General features: G+C 45.5%; 1 protein-coding gene across 5 annotated transcripts in view; it reads left to right on the top strand.

Moving 5' to 3' along the window:
* Positions 1-22,080, top strand: part of METTL9 (methyltransferase 9, His-X-His N1(pi)-histidine) — a 40,485-nt gene that overhangs the window by 2,809 nt on the left and 15,596 nt on the right. For 3 of the 5 annotated variants that reach the window (XM_074322731.2, XM_074322726.2, XM_074322725.2), the window contains exons 2-4: positions 9,957-10,147; positions 13,756-13,965; positions 19,157-19,341. In XM_074322731.2, coding sequence (XP_074178832.1) covers positions 9,957-10,147; positions 13,756-13,965; positions 19,157-19,341 — 586 coding nt within the window. Of the gene's footprint in view, positions 1-5,433; positions 5,559-5,994; positions 6,067-9,956; positions 10,148-13,755; positions 13,966-19,156; positions 19,342-22,080 lie in introns of those variants that run through there. The other 2 variants (XM_074322728.2, XM_074322730.2) reach the window with 2 other exon arrangements.

Here is a 22,080-nt window from a genome sequence, read left to right as displayed (position 1 = left end):
ATTCCGGTGACATTTCCCCGAAGCATCTAAAAAATGCGTTTGACAGGTCGTCGCCCGCATCCCACCCAGCCTTGGAGAGCGGCTTCCAACTTTGATGCCGGTGTCTGAGCCGAAAGGTGTGGGCGGAGGGAGGTGATGCAAGCCCTTATGTCGGGGCTTTCACCCCAGAACCGGGCAGGAAGGGATTCTTCTAAGAGTTGCAGTTGATGCGATGGGACCGGCGGGGTATACCGTCTTTTTATTAGCTTGGTTCTGTGCCGTGTAAAGAAGTACGTGCAGGGCAGCTGTAGCATTAAGAGTGAGATATTTCATATTTGACCACCATGTAGTTTGCAGTTCACGTTACATTCGTTGAAAAGAGAGGCTGTTGAACTCTGCCAGAGTGTTGGCTTATAGCAGCTATTAGCATTTATAGTACATTTTGCCTTTCCATTTATTCCCCATTTTGTGTCTTATCATTTTCATAGACTTCTCATTTTCCTATGTGGCTTTTCTTGTTATGCCAGGGGTTCAGAGAGTTTACACCCACGTTGTTTTGTGTGTGTGTGTGTGTGTGTTTAAATGAAAGTAAGGAATGATCCAAGGGGATAAATGCAATTCATTCAGAAAAGTAGCATTTAGTTTTTGGTTAGCAAATATTTATAATGGCCCGTTTTCTATTTGTAAAGGAAATCATAAATTTCCATGATTTTTTTTTTTTTTTTTGTAGTCCCACAGCTGTTGCAATTCCTATGATATTGTTAGGTGGTTTTAAGTTGTGAAACCACATTCTTTGATATGGGTTAATTACTTACATTAGTCTCTTTAGGTAAACAGCTCTACTGTAGTGATAATGTACAGTTACCAAAATGTCATATATCCGTATGAAACACGGCTAATGGTGTAAAACAATGAATTAGAAATGTCATTTTCAGCAGTTTGTTGAAATAAGGTCCTGGATAGGATAAAAACAAGGCTGATTTCCATTGATGTGGAATCATGGGTGAATGTTATAGCTGTGGGTGTTTATTCTAACACTTGTGACCACCTCTACTGAAGCAGACTGGATGTGTTTCGGTGCTCATAAAATGGGACGAATGTTAAACGTCGAAAAACCGTTTCCTTTGATTTTTATGGAACCCAGGTAGAACTAGAGCTATAGATGTAGCCTCAGAATATCTCCTTGTAACAAAGGCCGCTTTCTAGTGTTGCACCTTTTCAAGCTGCATCTGTCAGGTTCCAAGGAAAACTGGTGCTGGTTTCGGGTACCTCATTTACTTCGTTATGCTTTGGAGATACTCAGGTGTGTGTGTCTGTGTTTTAACCAGTGGCACTAACAATTTGGCAGCTAATTTCTCCAAGGTGGAAGAGTAAACCGGTGCTTTCTGAATATTGAGAAGGAGACTAGATCTTTTCCGTAGAATGATTATTCCAGACATTATTTCAAGATGATACATTCACATTATGAAAATGTTGTTCACAAACAAAGGTTAAAATGAACAAAAGAAATACATATGCAAACCACAGTGAGGTTAAGTGAAACAGGAGACTGTCCTCTCTGCTTTATGTTCCAGGATCCTGGATTTGCTTTTATAAACTTGGTTGCTTGTGAAGTAACTTAACTCTAATGGTTCCCCCCCTTCAAATTAATAGTTTTATACAGGGTCTTCTGGTGTTCATTTGGGTATGTGAGTTCCATAGCCAGCCACATCTGGTTCTTTTGGAGTTGCATGAAAGTAAGGTTATGGATTTGATTGAACCATACTCAGCACAAGCTTTCCTTATGGTTATTTTATTAAGAAATTATGATGGAGGATTCTATGGTTAAAAGAATTCTCCAGCACTTGGGCAATGTTTATTCATTAACAATTGCTATTTAGTTACTGTAGCCCAGAGATGCAAGGATTCTTTGAGCTAAAGCAGCTCTGAAACTATAGTAGCAGCACCAGTGCAGTAACTCGGTTTGTTATGCTAGCTTCAAAACTGACATTATGTTTCACTTGGGGCAAGTGAGAAGCAGGGGGGGTGGGGGTGGGCGGGGTTGGCTTGCAGGCCAAATTGGACTCACTGACTTTTTTGCACAACCTGTGAAGTAAGCTACATTTTTAAATGGTTACAAAAAATGGGATATTTTGTAACACGTGAAAGTTTCTTATGTGAAATTCAAATTTCAGTGTCCACAAATAAAGTTTTATTGGAACACAGCCACCACATTCATTTACCTGTTGTTTGTGAATGCTTCCAGGCTACAGTCGCAGAGTAGTAGTTGCCACTTTGTGACCTGCGCGCTTCAAATATTTGCTATCTGATCCTTTCCAGGAAAAAAAGTTTTTCCCCAGAGAAAACTTGCAGCTTCCTTAATCAGCAGATTCTTAATCACAGGTTGCAAGGTGGGTAGATTGACTCACTGGGGAGAAACTAGTTATGTCACTTTTCAGTATTGGCAGACTGAACTTGAAAAGAGGAGAAACTTTAGATCTAGTCTTTTCGATGCATTACTCCTACTACTTAAAGTTAATGCAACTATTGCAGAGCTGCTGAAACTGGAAGGGACCCTTAAGCCCCACTAACTAAGTTCCTGGTAATATCAGTCATTCAGCAGCTTCTCAGTTGATGGACTGAAAAGAATTGTTATAGAACTCCCTAGAACCAAGCCAGGATACTTTCACCAGATGACATACAGCAAGGTATTTTACAAGCGCAGATAACGTTCAATGTTTGGAATTGTTACGATGTACCTTAAAATTGCAGCTGTGTGTATCCTGACTTATTCTTTCACCTTCTTATAGAAAGAACTGTGCTATGCCAAACACGATGAAGTCAGGACAGAATTGAAATAGTTTGGGTATTTTTTCCAAATGAAGAAACATTTGGACCTCACAGCCAGAGGTCAAAAGTTGTGCTAAAGGACAGGTTGGGTCTCCTGTCCCCTGACTTCCCAGGTACCTTGGGGCAGACCAAAGTCAAGCATGAGTTAACAGTGCTCAGGGCAGTCACCCAGCTGGCCAGCCAGACACTGACGGATTTGTGTCTGAACCGATTCGAGAGTCCGGCGGCCTTTGCAGCCGATTAGCAAAGACATTTTGAAAAGGGCTTCTTTCCTTCCTCATAACCTGTGCTGAAAACCCTGAACAAGTGTTTGCTTCAGTTTCCTGAAACACTAGGATCTGTCATCTGCTGGACACACCAGGGCCCTTTTCTGCGCCCCTTTGAAGGTGGCCTAGGAGACCTTGGGAAGCCAACTCTGTGTGGACATTGACCTTGAGAATACTAGCTGAAGTTTGCAGTTTGTGTTAAACAAGATGGTAACTTCCCAAAAAGACTTGTTTAGATCCTGTGAAGCTTTGTTCACATGTCAGGATTATAAAATAGTAACAGTGAACATTTGAAAGGAAGATAGCTAGTTATTTATGAAATCAAATCTGAAGCAACTGAATCTAGTCTGTATAAATTGTTCCCTTGCATGGACCTCAGGTGCCTTGTCACTGTACACATTGAAATCTCACCTGAAGAGGTTGTTGGGTTAGCTCCGTATTATTAGTCGAAACATAATGAATGGGTGGACAGCCTATTCCTGTGCTGGGCTTAGATGCCCAAAGGGGCCGACGGTGAAATGTGTGAACTGAGTTGATTGCATTGCAGAAACTTGGAATGTGATTTTTCAGTCCTTAGCTGTCAAGGTCAGTGTCATTGGCCCGGTCTGACCATGCCCTAGAGTAGAGAAGGTTCTGTGCTCATGGACCCTGTCAGTGGAGGCTTTCTGATGGATTTTAGTGGCATTTGATAACTCATTGCTTGTGAGAATGGCTGGCGGCCCAGCCTGACAGTGTGGTTTTCAGACATTCCCTTGAGCTTCACTTTTCCTCTGACCAGCTTTTGTGCACCTTGGACAGGAAGAGGAAGGAAATCTAGTTACAGGGCTTCTGTTGTGTGCCAGGCACTTTAAATACATTATCCCCTCTCATCCTCATGACAACTCGGGGGGGTAGGTGGTACACCCCCATTTTACAGACAGAAGATGGAGGCCGAGAGAGATGAAACTTGCTCAAGAGCACAGCTCATAGATGGCATGTTGGGTTTTGAATCCCGGTCTGTCTGCTTTGCCACTGCTTCGTGATGTCCCTCCTGGGAAACATGTCGTCTGAGGGGCTAGGAAACGAAACTGCCCCACTCGTGTGGCCCGTGTGGACAGTGCATAGCGGCGAGCAGAACGCGAGTTGGAATGTTTGCAGTTTGAGTTGAGCAGGTTGGGACAACTGCTCCCGCGCTGGCCCCCCTCCAGCTTGTACATGCGCTTCGCCAAATTTAATGTCGTAAAAAAAAAAAGCAAATCTTACCTATGTGTCTTTTCTTCCTGACACCAACTGGTTCTCCAGTTCTCTGACACCAGCTGGGTGTCCGGCCGTTTAGTTCTATTGTGACACTGCCTCCCCGAGTGAGTTAGCGTCAGTTCACAGGTTTAAGGGTTCGGCCCCACAAGACCGCCCTGACTTCCGATGCTAACCACTCTAGTCACGGTCACAGACCACCTATGCTTTGTCTGACTTGGCTACAAATTCTGGGGTTCCCCCCACCTCAGGTTAGGTCATTTGCTAGAACAATTCACATAGAGTTTAGTGAAACACTTGATTCATGTTGACTGGTTGTTGTAAAGGTACAACTCAGCAACAAGCAAACAGAAGGTGATGCCAGAGGCAGGGTGGCACGTAGCTTCTATGCCCTCTCCAGGCACCTCCCTCCCAGCATGTCAGTGTGTTCAGCAGCATGGAAGCTTCCAGAACCCCGTTTAGGAGGTTTGTGGACGTTTCATAATTAAGCGCAATTAAATCATTGGTTGTTGGTGACTACTCAGTCTACTGCCCCTTGCCCCTCAGGGGCTGGAGGTTGGAGCGTGGGCTGAACCTTGCATCCGTATCGCATTAACGTACAGAAGTTACTCTTAGCACTTAAGAGGAGTTAGGGGCCCTGTGCCTGGAACCCGGATAAAGACCAAATATTTATTTTTTATTACACTACATTACCTAAAATCAGGAAGTTGGATTTTAGAAATAACTTTCTAATTCCTGATGTGCTCAAATCCTTTCTACTTTTTGGAATAAATGTCTTATAGCTAATGTTTGACTAGTTGAGAAACTCCAAAAAATAACTTCGGAAAAGCTTTTAATTGTATCCCTGAGTCTGATACGCACGTACGTTTTATTCTTTGAGGGGGTGATTCATCAGCCAAGATTCTGTAAAGACCAGGACATGCTCATGCTCACGGGTGTAATGAAATCTGGAAGAGACGACCTAGTCCTTCGTCGCTGGTTGGCCACTCCCGTCCAGCACGTTCCGAGCTCTGTCGCTTCCTGATTGGGCTGTTTATTACTTGGCTAATTATTAGTGTCTTCTCAGTCCTGTTGCACATGGGGAGGGCATTGCTCTTGCTGCCATTCTTTGAAGACGCGATGTTTCGTGATCACATCCTGCTTTATACTTGGCATCAGCAGATGCCTGCGTCCGGGTTGCTGAGGGTTCGTTGTTGACGCGATTCCTTACTTACTTCGATGGAACCATGTTTGAGTGAGCTTTCAAGGAAGGTGAGCTTTCAAGGAAGGTGGTAAGCCGAGGCCTTTGCAGACACGGTGGCCTCCAGCCCAGGAGCCAGCCTCCCGTGCAGCTGGCACACAGCCCTCAGTGCGAGCATTTCACAAGCCCTGTGCTTTGTTCTTGCCCACGCACCTTGCTTCTGGGGTCTCTGAGGAGCGCACGTTCAGAGAACTCACCCGCTTGGCAGCGCGGGAACCCACAGACAGGCCGCCCCGTGCTGCCTGCTCATGTCAGCTTCTCGTTTAAGCTGGGTTGTCTCAGAGGAAACTGGGGGGGGGGGGGTAGGGGGGGACTTCAGGGGCAAAGTGGCTGCTCTTGTAAGGTCCTGGCCAAGCTCATAATCCCATTACTTGTTTCTCTTTGTTTCTGACCCTCTGCCCCCTGGAGTGTAAGTTCCCCGGTGACTCCACCTTTGCATTTCCTTAGACCACTGCTAAGCTGGGCTGCTTAGGAAACACTCCTGGAGTCAGAGCCATGACGTTGCCTGGGGAAACCCAGGTAGGGGATCTTAAGCAGCGGTGACTTTGCCTGCCAGGGGACTTTTGGCAAAGTCTGGGGCATTTGGGGTTGTCACAGCTGGGCGGGGGGGGGGGGGGTGCTACTTATATCTGATGGACAGAGGGCAGGGCGGCTGCTGGACATGCCGCAACGCACAGGGCAGTCCCGTAGCAAGGATTAGCGGCTCAGATGTCAGGGGTGCTGAGTTGAGAAGTCTTGGCCTGTAATAATTTAGTTGCTATCTTGATCAGATTATCTTTTCTCTAAATACATCTAGTCCCATTTAACTGGGCAGGATTGTCTCGCTTTCTCTTCTGAAAGTGAATTTCAAACAGACATGCTGGGTAGAGGTGAAGAAAAGCTTCTTTGAAAGAAAGTCTTTATAAAACAACCTGTACCTCAGTCAGGAACTGAATCCACCAGAGCTTCTCAGGGACCCCATTATTCAGACGTTGTGCGGTGGTGAGTGAAGCGCGGCGCTCGGCCAGGTGCCCCGGGCAAGGCAGGTGCTCAGCCGGGCCCCCCGTCGCGGCTTGCTCGTGGGAACGCAGTTGTGTGATGCGTGGGTAGATTGAACTGCTGTGTGCAGAACTGGATTTAAGCCACGCCTTGCAAAACCCTGGGAGTTTTAGAAATCGACAGAAACCCAGTGACAGCTGGTTATCCTTATGTTCCCTCCAGGATTTTGCTAGAATCTCCAAATTCTGTCTGTCAGACTACCGGTGAGTTTTAACACTCATTCCCCCGCTGCACGTTTATTGTTCGTCTGTGTCTGTGCAGGCTCTGAAGTCCATCCCGTCCCTGCCTTCCGCGACTTCCCGTCTTCCAGGGAGGTTGGCGCTGACCACGCAGTTGTGCACGTTATTCAGCTCAGTGATCATTGTGCTGCTGGGACGCAGGAGGGCGTTAGGACGGGGGCCCGAGCTCGTGTACAAGTGCAAGGGAGACGTAGTGAAGACATATTTGGGCTTAGGTCGGACTCATGGGGGAAGAGAGAGTGAGTTGGGGTGGTGGGACATGTAGGGGACAGAGCAAATCCCATGTGAGACAGCCGTGCGAAAGGAGCCTTCCAGAAAAAGAAGGGTGGAGCGTGTGACCTAGTGGCCAGGCGTTACGGGTTGGTAGGGACTGTCACGAGGTGAGCTCATACTGACTGAGCTCTTTGGATTTTATCCTAATGCTTCTGGGAAGCACGGAAGTGACACGGTCAGATGTGCATTAAAAATTTGCATTTTTAAAGAGGTTTGCTGGGTCACTTAAATTTTCAAAGCACTTTGAATTTCTGGAAAATCAAAATGCCTAGATGTGTGTGTATGTTTTATTTTTTTTTAAATAGCAGCTTTATTGAGATATAATTCATATACCATAAAATCCATCCTTTAAAAGTGTACAATTCAGTGGTTTTTAGTCCTATACGTTTATGGGTTTTGCAGCCATCACCACTCTAATTTCAGCGCATTTCCACCAGCCCAGAAAGAAACCCCGTACCCAAGAGCAGTCGCTCCCCCTTCCCCCACCGCCATCCTTGGTAACCCTTGTTTCTGGAGCCGCCTATTCTGGGTAATTCATGTAAAGGAGCTCATGTAACGTGTGGCCCTTTGTGACTGGATTATTCACTTAGCGTGACGTCGTCAGGCCCATCCGTGTTGTCACGTGTACTGTGCTGCATTCCTTTTGATGGCTGAATACCATGCTCTGTTGTATGTACATCACATCTGTGTGTCCAGAAGTTGCTGGTCATCGGGCTTGTTCCCCTGGTGCTTATGAGGGACGCGTCATGAAGCTGACCTTTGTGTCATGCAAATGGTCAGGAGGAGCATGGATTTTATCCTTTTAAAGAGAAGGCCTTCGCTACCTTTGATTCTGTAGCACACCGTTCAGTGAGCAGGTACTTTTCTGGAAGACGCGTGTGGCAGGAAAGGCTTTGACCACGTGTGCTGATGTTGATGAGTTGAGAGAAATGCCGTTAAAAACTCGAGTGTTCCTGTGGGTGTTTAAAGCAGTATTTGCAGCCAGTGGTGCCCATTCTTCCTAGTTCTGGAAGTCACAGTCCACTGTAGTTCTGGTTGTCCATTTACAAGTGGACGCCACGCTTGAGGGACTTCTTGTCCACGTGAGTGGAAGGCACCCGATTGCCTGTTACCAGGGTGATAGCTTTCATCTTGATAGTCACCTCAGCGGATAACAAATAAATAGACCTCCGAGCGGCGGCGGTGTTCCAGACTTCAGCATGTGCACCGGGTCACGGATATTAAGAAAACGGGTTGTGACCTGCTCTGTGGCACGACGTGGGGCATGGTGAGTGGTCAGGATTAGTTAAGGATTAACAAGAACATTTTTAGACCAAGGGGGAAAAAGTGGACAGTGAACATGAGAAGCTGCCTAGCGTGTCATAGAGAGAGGGAAAAATAAACGTCGTCTCTGAGTCCAGGCAGTTTTGGTAGCAGTGTTTAAATGGTAACTGAACACAAATCAGCCAACAATGGGAAACATTTGGTTTATCCAGTGTAGGGCCCAGGTGTGTAAAAAGATTAGTCCGTCTTGGAAGTTTTAATGTGCCCGTTTGCTTGTCTGCACGGGTTTATAACTGGCAGTGTCAGTCTCAGGAGTGTTACCCAAGGTTGTATTCAACGTCAGCAGGCTTCGGAAGGCTGTAAAATTGGTCCACCAGTTGTGCAGGCAGGGAAGGGACACCGACTGCTGCTCGGTGGTCGCATTTGTCGGGGAACCAGTGACTTTTGGCTCCTTATTGGGAACGTCGGTTGTTTCTTAGCTGATCGTGGCTCAGCAGTAACTGATGTGCTTGGACGTGCCGGGCTGGCTCTTCTTTATCTGGCCACCTTAGAGGAGTCTCACCACCATTGTTGGGCTCTCCTTCTCCTGTGTGCCCGGTGCTGCAGGGAGCATTTGCCGGCACTGTCACGTTTCCTCCTCTCACTGCCCTGCCAGGGCCGGCCCTACTGACAGCCCCAGTGTACAGATGAATGAACAGAGATCGCACGCCTTGTCAGCGCTCACGCAGAAAGGCAGAGCCAGGACTCTGTAGATGGACGTGCCCTACAATCTACTTCCCCCCCTTCTCTGGTCCACTAACCCTACACGCCCACGGAAAACATTTACTGTGGGCGATTACATTTCAACCACAGCGGAGGCTCTTGAGTTTTGTTCTAAGAGGTGTATTCTGGTTAGAGCCTATTCCTGGAAAGCTGGTTCTTAGGATGGTACCATTTTGTCTTCTCGTGAATCGCACTGTGACCTGAAGTATCTTAAGTTTTCTCCAGCATATTTTGCTGTCTGTAGGCATGTTATCTGACCTGGTAAAGCACACCTCAGTGTTTGAAAGGTCTGTGTATACCCTACAGGAAGAAAGGCAGCTGAATCTGATCTCTAGAGGGGTAACATCTGCCTCTTCCTCGGCCGTTGATTGGTTTGGTGATTTTTGAGTGAAATCATTGCATTGTGTGACTGTTATCTAAAAACGAGATTAATAATGTTGGCTCTTCTTATGTTGCATCTCAGTGAAGGAGAGGCCAACAGAGCTTTCCTAGGTCTCGGGCCCAGGGATATAGCAACAGGGTACCGTGCCAGGGGTTAGAACCCTGTGTGAGGCCTGGCCCTGCCATGGCAAGCTGCAGGATCGAATGCCACTCCCCTGCCCCCACTCTGTCCCTGCCCTGAGAGTTACGAGACATAACAGAGAAACTGCCTCTGAGGAAGTGTTCATGCTTTCGTATGAGTAGGAGAGATGGTGATTATCCTCAAATTGTCGTGAGACTGTAATGTTGGGAAATCTTATGTTTAACTCAGGCTTCTGGGTTTGTTTTTGGACGTCTTAGAAAACATCTCAGTTGTGTGTTTTCATTTTTCTTCTTTCTTTCTTTTTTTTTTAGTGGTATGTGTGCAACAGAGAGAAATTATGCGAATCACTCCAGGCTGTGTTTGTTCAGAGTTACCTCGATCAAGGAACACAGATCTTCTTAAACAACAGCATTGAGAAATCGGGCTGGCTATTTATCCAACTGTATCACTCTTTCGTGTCGTCTGTTTTTAGCCTGTTTATGTCTAGAACATCTATCAATGGGTAAGTAAGTGCGTCTTGGATATTTTCTTCTTTGCCCTTAGGTTTAAAAAAAGAAAATGAAGCAGGAAAGAAATCTTGTTCGTGATGCTGACCGCCTCTAACTACAACGCTTCTGGTCAGCCCTTGGCACCAGCCGTCTGTGTTTTACTTTTGAAATTCACCAGCCCTGGGTGAAGAGCCTCGTTAGTCTGTATTTCTGTGATGGGAATTACTGAGAGCAGTGCCTCCCAGCTTTTATGTGCCCAGGAATCACCTGGGGATCTGGTTAAAATGCAGTTTCTGAGGCAGCACATGCAGGGTGTGGCCCGAGAGGCCGCGTTTCTAACAAGCTCCCAGGTGATGTACCCGAGAGAGTAGCGGGGTTCCTGACCCCCAGCCCTGAAGCAGGCTGAGGAGTGAGGCCGTACGCTCAGGCACACGTACAGCAGCAGGTGTGTGGGGGGCTCGTCCTGCCCACAGTCGGCGATGGCCTGTTTCCAGAGAAGCATCCTGCATCTGTTCTTACAGTGTCTGGGCGCCCACAGTTAGGTAAACTCATTGCGGACTTCTCTCTCCGGAGAGTGGTTTCTCATTGAAATCCATGGAAAAAGCTCTAGGACTGTTTTTTGTCCTTTCCTGGCCACGTTTGCCAGCATCCCCGAAGCCCAGGAATCCAGAATGCCGAAGAGCAGAGCAGCGGGGCTCAGCGCTTATTGGCACGCCTGCTGGCCCTCTGAGGCGCTGGGCCTGCGGCTGTTCCCCTGGAGCTTTGGGCCAGCTTGGACGGGCGGCCTGGACCCCCAGTCTGTCATCTGGTCCTTAAATGTGATTTCAGGCCCCAGGAGCCATTCTCAAGATTTCTTACTAGATTTTCTTCATTCTTTATATGAAATTGCCTGACGTTTCCTTCAGCAAACAGTTGTTATTTTTGTATTGGTAGTTGAGTTTATACAACTCGGTCTGACATTTTGTTCCTGAAACTGGCTGCATTGAATTTCTGTTCTGTTCCATTTATTTTTTCGTTGGAAAGCAGACAAGTTGCTATGGTGGTGATTTTAAACCTTTTTGGGTCCTGTACCTCTTTGAAAGTGATAAATGGTGGGAATTCTCTCTTCATGGGCCTTATAGTCAACATTTTACATGTAAGGGAGATTTCAAACTCTGACCGCTCCCCCCCCTCCACCCTGTTGGACCCTGGTTAAAATTTCCTGCTGTGGAATTTCACAGTTTGGTCAAAGAGAGGCAATACAGTTAATAAATCCCTTGGGCCTCCCTTATCTAGAGCTCTTCTGCTTTGTTTTTAACCCTCATCTTCTCCCTCCCCCACAACAAAACCGTCTCTTGCTCTGTGTCCCTATTCTCAGCTGAAAGCTTACTTGTGAGCCCACTGGTGCTTTCCACCTGTGGCGGGGGTAGGTCATCACCATGAGTGGGTGTCTCTTACAGAAGTAATTACTATGGCTCCTTCTTGAAGTCAGAAGATGCTTATCAGACTTCCTTTTTTTAGAAAAGGGAAGGCCAAGTAAGGAGAGACTTCATGGCTGTTTCAGAGTTTCTTACGGCAGATATTTATTTGTTGATGCGCCTCCTCAATAAGCTAAGTCTAGAAAGAACTTAGATTGTGGCCGGAGAACCTAGGATGGTTATTCGGCACTGTTAAAACAATCGCGTGGGCTTTGGGAACCAAAGGCACCTCAGAGGTCATACCTGTGCGTGCTGTGTGTTGGCTGGAAACTGGGAACTGAGCGAGGGCGGGGTCTGGGTGTTTTAAGTGGCACCCGTTCTTCATGTGTGGCACTGTCCCGCGCGTCTCAGGAAGTCAGGCTTTCCTGACCTTGCCCACCGAGTCACGGTGACTGTCCCAGACTCTCCCACCTACTCCCGATGACTCCTCGAGGGCAAGCTTGGTCTTGGTTGAGAAACACTGGGCCCGATGAACTTCGCAGCACTCTTCGTTCTGGTGCCTTTAGATGGAGACTGGTCAGATGCCCCCCCAAGCTCTGACCTCAGGTGACCTCTGGCTCTCAAATTTTACAATTATCATGCCAAGGTTCGTTATGTCCCGACAAGGTGGCCTGGGAAGCATGTACTTTTATTACTGGGGCGTTTAAGCCAAAGAACTGTTTCGCAACCTACTTTTGGGCCTGTGGCGAGTCAGCACCCACGTTTGCACCGTATATCCCGGACCCATGCTGCCAGCGACCTCTAACCTCTTCTTGCTCTGACTGGCTCCTGTGTGAAATTTTGTATCGCTGTTTCAGTAAATTCAGTTCTTTTCTCAGATTTGCTTTTTGCAGCCTGTTTTTCCACTGGGACGTGTGAGTAGATCAGGATTAAAAGCAACCTGTCTTTCGAGAAATGGTTTTCTCTGGTCCATGGTTATCACAGGGTACACCATGTTAGGTCCCGCCCTCCGTTTTCTGTGGGTCAGAAGATTTACTGTAAAAACATTATTAGATTTGGTTAAACTCTCCTATGGCTTTAGTGGGAAAAGGAGAAGGGGAGTTTGCTCTGTGAACTCCAGAATTTAAATGTTTCCTAACACTGGTCTCTCCAGGAGCTCCAAGTCGCACACACCCCTCCAGGCCTGGGGAACACACACTGCACCTTATGGTCACTTTCCGAAGTGGCAGCACAGGACACAGTTCAGCCTGGGTTTCAGGGGCTGCTTCGGGCTGCTGGCCGGAGGCCGAGCCCCAGGGCGCCCCGCACCGCGGCAGCAGCTGCCTCCCTTCACTCTGTACTGTCTGGTCTGCGAGCTCCACTTCACACACAGGCAGCTCAGAACCCCTGCCCTGGACAAACGGGGACTTGAGAGCTAGAAAACCAGTTCGATGGGGAGTGCGTTTCAGTCCAGATGCTGCTTCCACAGGATGTGGTGGGATCTGTAGCTGCTTCTCCAAGGGTTCTCTTTGGTCTCCCTTTTAACTCCTCTCAGTCTCTGTTTTCAAAGGCATTACCGTGGTTGTGAGTGTTTTCTCGAATCTTTAGACATAATAAGACCCAGCCCATTGTGTAACATAAACTGACACGAGTATGAATCTGCCTTCTTAATGCAAATTAGCGATGCCACAAACATTGCTCTGTTCCTCTTCTTGCGTCTCTTAAAAATCTATTACACTGAAACTATTTTTTTTCTTACCCATTGTCCAGTTTCATAAAGGCTTTTTTTCCCCTATTTGGTTTTTCTGCTTAGTGATATTGGCTAGTGTCGTGGTCTGATTCTGTCATCTTCTTGAACTGATAAACATGTTTTCTGTTACTCCTGCTGTCTTTCCTTCCTATTTTGACATAAAGTCTTTACATTCACCTTTTAATTTCTTCTTCCCATCCCCTCTCATCCTTTTCTCTTTCCACCTTCTATGCTTCTCCTTGTTCCACTCTTTTGGGGTATTATTTGCAACCTCAAAGACAAGTGATGTTATCTGGACATGTTTTTTTATTTTACTAACTTTGCTTTTTAATCATATAAATAATATAAAAGATAATATTTTAATCATGTGAAATAAACATTTTGCAAGTTCAAAAGCTGTTGTTGCTGAGTCACCACGATTGTGTGTGTGTGTGTGTGTGTGTGTGTGGTGCTTGCTTTGTATAGATTCTTCCCATTTTCGTCCTTTCTTTTGCAGGTTGCTAGGAAGAGGCTCAATGTTTGTATTTTCACCAGATCAGTTTCAGAGACTGCTTAAAATTAATCCAGACTGGAAAACCCACAGACTTCTTGATTTAGGTGCTGGAGACGGAGAAGTCACAAAAATCATGAGCCCTCATTTTGAAGAGATTTATGCCACTGAGCTGTCTGAAACTATGATATGGCAGCTTCAGAAGAAGAAATACAGGTACAATGCTTAGACGTCATTGGGGGTATGTGTCTTGGCTTTAGATGTATTTCTTCTTGAGAGCATATTATTCAAAGGATATGAATCAGAACCAATTTTCCATGATTAGGAATTTAAAAATTTTTCCGTATTACAATTAAGTGGAAATTGAAAGAGAAGTTATCTGTCCTTGGCAGTATCTTTCTGGAGTAGAGGAGTTGGGGCTGTCGGGAGAAAAAGAGCAGGTAAGAGGCAGCTTGGAAAGAGGAAATCAGAGGTAGGGACTTTTTCCCTGGTTGGAATCTGGCATTCTCAAATATGTTTTTCGTTAAAAACATTTTTAATTGTAAGAATATATAACATAGAATGTACCATGGTGACCATTTTTAAGTGTGCAGGTCAGTGTCCTGAAGCGCATTTCACAGCCTTGTGTAAACCGTTCACGTCGTCTCTAGAACGTTTTCATCCTCCCCACTGAAACTGTCCCCATTAAACACTGACTCCCCCGCCCCCGCCCCCGCCCCTGCAGCCTCCATTCTACTTTGTGTCTCTATGAGTTTGACTCCTCTAGGAACCTCACCTAAGAGGATTCATACAGTGTGTGTCCTTTTGTGACCAGCATGTTTCACTTACGTAGCGTCTTCAGAATTCACCCATGTGTCAGAATCGCCTTCCTTTTCAAGGCTGAGTAATATTCCATTGTTTGTGCAGACCACGTTTTGTGTATCCATCTGTCAGTGGGCATTTGGGCTGCTTCCATCTTTTAGCTGTTGTGAGTAAGGCTGCTGTGAACACAGCTATACAGGTATCTGTTTTGAGTCGCTGCTTTCACTTCTTTTGGGTACAGATACAGAAGTGTAATTGCTGGATCATATGGTCATTCTATGCTCAGATTTTTGAGGCCCTGCTGTACTGTTTCCCACAGCAGCTACACCATGTAGACCCCATCAGCATGCACCAGGGTTCCAATTTCTCTGTGCCTTTCCTGATACTTGTTATTTTCTGTTTTGTTGTTTTGATAATAGCCATCCTAGTGGGTATGAAATGTCCGATTGTGGTTTTAAGACCATCTGCTGCTTGAGAGACTGAGGGAGAAGGCTTTTCAGTGTGGCTTCTAACGAAGGAGAGAAGAAGGGGATGCTGTAGACTAGGGGGAGCTAGGCCTGGCCCTAGACAGTTAGGCACTCTCCTGTGCACCACGTTTCTCCTCATGCAGACTAGCCCTGGAGGCAGCATTAGCGTGGCTCTTGGAACATTGGCAGAACACGGACATTTCAGCCTCGGGAAGAGAAGACCCAGGAGGAAAGGGGTGGCAGTCAGGCTGCTGTAAGCAGATACTGAATGGGATTTGATGTGGAAGGAGCGAGGGTGTGTCGCTGGTGTGATCAGGCCCAGCTGGGCAACCGCAGCTGCCGGGACAGAGGGAGGCCGACCGCACGCTCCAGCCTGCACGTCCTTGTCACTCGTGTTTAACCAGCTCGGAGGGATGTTACAGGAGCCCCATCTGGGTGACGCTGAGCTAAGGGATTTGTGAGGTCCCCCTGAGCTCCAGCAGTCTGTCTCCCCCAAAATCCTGGGGAGTCTGTGTGCTGATAATTGAAACATATTCCTTCAATGAGAAGTTAACTCACTGTTTCAAACCTTGGATCCTTGGCCTTTGTTGTAAGAATGGCTTAAGTCATACTGAATTCCTAACCTGACTGCCCTCCCCCGTTACAGAAATCTGTGTTTGAAAGTGGGTGTGGGGAGGAAAGTGGTCAAAACATGCCTGTCCCCTCCCACTGACCTCGCCTTTCCTTGCTTGGCACTAACGCCCCTCTTAAGACTCAATGTCTACGTGGAATTTTCAGTGAAACTTCAGACGTTTGAATTAGCGTTTCAGTATATTTAGAATTTACAGGCTATGTAACCTAGTAAACCTATCCACCATCTAGAAAATACTTAATAATTTTTTTCCTAATACGTAGCACATATGCCAAAATCTATTTGCAATTTGACCTCAACAGGAAATTCATACTGGTTGACACTCCCTCCGTAATAATATTAGTATGAAATAAAAACATATTCACAAAAGTAGCAACTTTGGGCACAGTGTAAGATTTTAACGAGGAAGTACTACCGTGTTTCCCCCAAAATAAGACCCTGCTGGACAGTCAGCTCTAATGTGTCTTTTGGAGTAAAAATTAATGTAAGACCCGGTATGATATGATATGATGTGATATGATATAATACGATATATCACATCACATCACATCATACCCCGGTCTTATATTATATTAAAATAAGACTGGGTCTTATATTAATTTTTGCTCCAAAAGACGCATTAGAGCTGAAGGTCCAGGTAGGTCTTATTTTCGGGGAAACACGATATCTTGCTAAGTGTAGGGTTCACCTAACCCATGATGGCAGGGCAAACTTTGAGCTTAATTCCACATTTTTTTGGCTTCTTTTTGGGAGATAGCTGTTTTTTGTTTCTCTTCAACATCTGAACCCTTAAAAATGGCTTTTAATAAAGTTTCTGGATGTCATTTTTGAAATCAATAAACAGAAAATGGCCAGGTTTTTCCTGTCTTTGCCAAGACATCATTAACCATGCCAGAAACCCCAAGTGTAAAACTTAACGATGTGCCTTTGATGATTTTTTAAAACAAAACAATAACTTTCTTTATATTGTTGGTGTTTTTCTTAAATTTAGGATTTATCAAAATACTGATGGCTTTGTCACTTCTCTAAGAAAAATGTATTTTAAATCCTCCCCGAAGGTCAACTATTATTTACCTAATTTTCTTGAAATTAAGAATCCCTAAAAAGATGGCTTGCTTCTATCATTAGAAATGCTGTTTCGGAAAAGCCATAGACATGGGAAAGGATTATACAATTAATTTTTGAGTGTGTGCATTAACAAACAATTCCACAATTCAAATGACAATAAATAAAAATCTGTTCTTTGGCAGGAAAACATTTTGGCAGCGTGTTTACCCTCCTCGGTCTACTTTACGGAAAATTAGTGTTAAAATTAGTTGACCTGATCTGACTGGTGGTTGGTGGATGGGGGAGGAAAAAAGTGTGTTGAAGATACTGAGGTGAGGGACCCAGAGGTTGGGAATTCAGTCTTTCCAGACAATTCCCGTGCGGCTAATCCAAAAGGAATTGTATGTTCATTTTTGACACCAGAGAACAAAGATGTTAAATATAAATCTGAAAGATGCTTGACTTGAATCCATTATCTGTAGGTTTGGGCTCTTTCTCATAAAGAAAATATTGCAGTTCAGGAGTCTATTTCTCATGTTAACGTCCCCTTTATTTTCTTTCTGTTCACAAAAAGCTATTGGAGACTGGAGTACAGATGGCCATTCACTCAACCCACCACCCTAGAAGCACTTTGCAGAGAGTAATTGTCAGGTCTTTCGCAGTTTCTGTGAAGAGAGTGAGTCATTGACCTGGATAACATGCTAGAAGAATTTCCAAGTTGTCATTTCTCTTCTGCCACTGATTTGCAGTGTGACCTTGGACAAGTCATGTCTTTCATTTTTCTCATAGGAAGAGGGAAGTTGTGACAACTTGGGCTAATTTGCAGTTTGAGTGGGGACAATGCATTTGTCTTCATGAGTCAAACTGAGTTGACAAGTAGAAATCACAAAACAGAATTAAAGCTGAAGTCGGACTTTGATAGATGGTTTCTCTCGGTCCCGGTATAAAAGCCATACTTTTCTGTTATGAGCATGTATTTCTGCCTTTCAGAATTACCAACATAGAAAGGAACTATCTGCAGCTAATTCCGAGAAGGATTTTGTGAGATTCTTCTAGACCCAATCATGCTGCTGATGTTCGGCTCTTGTCTCCTTGTAGATAGGCCTAAGAAGTTTGTGTCGTTTTGCTTTTTAAAATCATGTATATGATTTTTTGTTGTTGCAATTTATACATTCAAATTGGCTGTTTGGCTAAGGTATTAATGTACCAGCAGTCTTTCTTTTTACTTGTTCATTTTGGTTTTTAAAATGGAATTGATGAGATTTTTATCCTGAAACAGAATGTTCTCTGCAGTTTGAATGAAGTAAATCCAGTTTCTAAAATCATCATTGCCAGTCCCAGCTTCATTACAACAAAGTGATTTTGAAGCCCGAGTGGTCTACTTATTCCAAGCCGCAAAAGAACGTGACTCGTCCCTTGAAGTTTGTTACAGTTGTTTTGGATGAGGCTTTAGTTTTTAAAAACTTTAGACTGACAGGAAGATGCAGCTGACTGGTGTGTGTGCCTTCTTATTCCACTGCTCAGAGCCGCCCTAACATGTGCTCACGAGTTTGCCCAAACAGCTCTCATGGAACTTTTTAGAATTTTCTAAGGTATCTCTACCGTAGCTGCTCAGCATAATCAAAGACACATTGTTTCCAGAAGGCCCCTTTCCTGTCTGTCCAACATGCTTCACCTACTGCATTTCCATTGCTGTAACCAGGCAGGGCTGAGTGATGTACAAAACTGCCTTAGGTGTGGCTGACCAAGACTCTTGCTATGAGAACGCCCCCTTTTCTATGGAGAAAACATTGTTAAGGACTAGAAATGTCCTGAGAGACAGACAGAGAGAAAGAGAGAGATTGAGGGGTGAGAGTGGTGTGTTAATAGCTATGTTCTTCATGAACTGACGCTTTTAAGAGGATGTTCCTGTGCGTTATGTTCTTCTATGAAGAGTCTGGAGTATGACATAGTATTTCTCTCCTGGGAACAGAGATATACCCCAAAGGTCATACGTTGTACATGAAAATTGTCTTATATCACACCACCTCCAGCCATTCTGAAAATTAGGAGGGTTCCCTAGGAATAGAAAACATGACTATACAATATATGGTTAAGTTCCAGCAAATGTAGAAAGTAGAATTGTTTGTTTATTAACTGATGTTCAATAATTTGATGCTGCTCTGGTTTTATAATCATTTTTTTCACTATATTGTCATACGTACTCATTCAACATACCGTGTTTCCCCGAAAATAAGACCTAGCCAGACAATCAACTCTAATGCATCTTTTGGAGCAAAAATTAATATAAGACCCATCTTATTTTACTATAAGACCCGGTATATTATAAATATTATAAATGAAGATTTGGAATTTACTTTGATTTAGAAGACAACGTTAGAGCCTTTCCTGGCATCGCAATTATTTTGAAAGATGTCTTCAGCGGAGTTTGTATCAATCCGGTTCTTTCTGATTTTTCCAGAGTGCTCGGTATAAATGAATGGCAGAACACAGGGTTCCAGTATGATGTCATCAGCTGCTTGAATTTGCTGGACCGCTGCGATCAGCCCCTGACGTTGTTAAAAGACATCAGAAGTGTCTTGGAGCCAACGAGAGGCAGGGTCATCCTGGCCCTGGTCTTGCCCTTCCACCCCTACGTGGAAAACGGTAAGTGTGGTCAGGCTGCTTGTCTCCTGGAGTTTGTCACTGTTTCTCCGAATAGCGTGCAATTGAAAGGAACACAGGTAACCGAGAGGACATAGCACCTTGGTGAATGTCTGTCTTAACGGGGATCTTTTGGGCCTCCCTTTGCAGTGGGTCTGCTTGCTCGAGACTGAAAGCCCAGAACGGTCTCTTTTCTGCCTTTAAACGAAGCTCACACCGTTCATTTATTAGCGTATAAGCTGACTCGAGCAAGAAGTGATGCCTTTTCATCCCTCATGCACTTGCTGAATGTCCCAGACTCTTACAATGACAAATGCTGTTACCTGTCTTTCCCTTTTGAAGACCTTGTGTTCCAGCATCGATCATTTCTTTGTGTAACATGTGTTTTCTGTGCGTTTTTGATTGCATGGTCTTGCTCTTCAGCAGTAAGGAATGAAGAATATATTAGAAGAGGTGGTTTGATTCCCCGTTACTTCATATTTCCTGTGATTTCTGGCTGTAATCACGTTAATTCAGTTTTAGCTTACGTGGTTTGCATTTCAGGTCACGTTGAAAGTTACGACTTTAAGCCTCTCTTGCACTTTTGTAAGTTAATGTAAAAATTATTTATTCTGTAAGTAATACATGTTAATATTTAAAAATCTCTAGTGTTTTACTGCCTTGGTCAGACGGGGGTTCAAAACCACTGAGAGCTGGCCGACATTTTTAAGAAATTTTGTGAGCATTTATGATATTTTGTGAGCATCATAGTTACAAAATATGCAGGTCTGACTTAAGGGACGATGTGCATATTGTTTATCACGACAGATTTGTGTCACCACCCATGTACCCCTCGTTTCTTCTTCTTGTGATTTCCCCCCCTTAAGTCTTGGTCTGTTCCGATTCACTGCTTGTCTTAGCATTTAGCAAACGGTTTTCAGTCTGTGTTGATGGGAGACTAACCGGAGACTTCTTTGGATGTAGGAGGGCGTGAACGAGAGTAGATGGACGGCTGTCCCTCCCTCGTCTGCATTTTCCCATTCCTGCTGTTGGACCGTTTGTCATGGTAGAGGCGTGAGTGTCTGTCACTATACACAGCGCTGTGCTCTGGGGACCCTAGGCAGTGTCCTCCTTGGTAGTTCAGTGGCCTGACCGGATCTGGGTGCTGTGCTCTGCGTAACTGAGCCTCCACGCCCCACAGCGCAATCTGCAGTCACCAGCTTGTGAGCTCCTGCTGTCCGGTGTCCTGTTGGGCAACCACACCGCTGAACTTGAGTGCAACTTCCTGGCATAGCAGGAGGTGGAAGGGCAGGGGAAGAAACAGCAGTCTGACCGTGAATTTTATTTCCTTGTGTTTCTGCCACTAAAAATAGAGAGGAAGTCAAGTTGGATGAGAGGGTGGTTTCCAGTGAGGAGCGAGCACAGGCTCCTTGGCTGTGGCCTCCCGGCTGTGGCCTCCTGGCATGGCCTCTCAGCATGGCCTGCCGAGTCCAAGGAGTGCAGAGCTGAGAGAAGAAACCTGGTGGCTGTGGTGACCTGTGGTGACCTGTACATTTTGCAGACTGCTCCTTGGCACCGGCTGTGGCTTCCTTTCCCTGCGTCACTGATTAGAGCCTGATTATTTCCATGTGACCTCGTGTGAGGGCACGAATCCTGGGTTCTTTGCAGGAGATCCGAGTGTGCTTGTACACTGGGCTCCTTCAGTTATTAACAAAAAGCAGTTGTAGATGGAGTGATTACTTGTGTAATTTTTTTTTGTCTTGAGGTTGAACCACAGTGCTTTTGTTACTTAGGTTAATTGGGGGGAAAAATGTAAAGTGTTATCTTTTCATTTCTTTTCGTTTCAGTTTATTGGGTTTACTGACCCAATTTCAGATAGGGGTTATTAAATCTACTGAGAATTGTTTGTAGCATAAAAAAAAAAGAAAGAAAAATGAAAATTCTGTGACATGTTTAATTTTTCAGAATTGTAAGTTTTATAAAAAGGTAGTAATTCACGATAAAAAGAATTCAAGCAGCTTGCAAAAGGGTGAAGCATTTCTCATCCATGCCAGTTCCACCGCCTTGCTCCGCTTTCTTGAGTATTTTTCCAAAGAGTGTCTGTGCATCTGGAAATGCTGTGTGTGCCCATGAAGGAACGGACGACATGACCAAAGCCCATCGTAAATGCTTCTGTTGCGTTTCCCCACTTAGGTCTCTGTAGGCTGTTACTCCTTACCTGCACATATGCGTCCGCCTCGCCGTCAGGAGGTAAGCAGAGCGCGCTGGAGCGGCTTGGTCTGCTGGCCGGACTCTCGGCCACTGGCTCTTACTGACACTGACCGTGGAGCCAGCGAACACTGTGGGCCCCGGCCAGCGCTCCAGGCAGCCTGTCCCTCGTCCCTGCTGGTTGCCACACACCGAGGGCAGCAGCGGGGGCGGGGCGGCAGTGTTGCAGGCCCCATCCGTGTGCTTTCAGATGCCAGCAGCGCTTTGTAAATAAGAGGGAACTGGACATTCTGGCGCAGGGCTGCACACGTGTGCCAGGATGTGCCAGGCTGTGCCGTCTGCCCGGAGAAGCAGAAAGAGCCGCCAAAGTCGCTTTTAAAACTGAAGAGTTTATTTTAGGGAAGTGAGGCCAAGGGAGGTTCACTCGAGTGCACCTGCTCCACTCAAGTCAGAGCATGTGTCCTGCTTTGCTTGTGTTCAGTGCGACTTCCCCTCAGAATCACAGAATGGCTGGGTGTGGGCATGGCAGCCCCTGAAAGGAGAGGGGCCGTCTCG

This window comes from Rhinolophus sinicus, chromosome 10, assembly GCF_057876585.1.
Source record: "Rhinolophus sinicus isolate RSI-liver-muscle chromosome 10, RSI-T2T, whole genome shotgun sequence".
Classification (NCBI taxonomy): Eukaryota; Metazoa; Chordata; class Mammalia; order Chiroptera; family Rhinolophidae; genus Rhinolophus; species Rhinolophus sinicus.
Note: the sequence above shows the minus strand (reverse complement) of the source record. Positions and strands in the feature narration are given on the sequence as shown.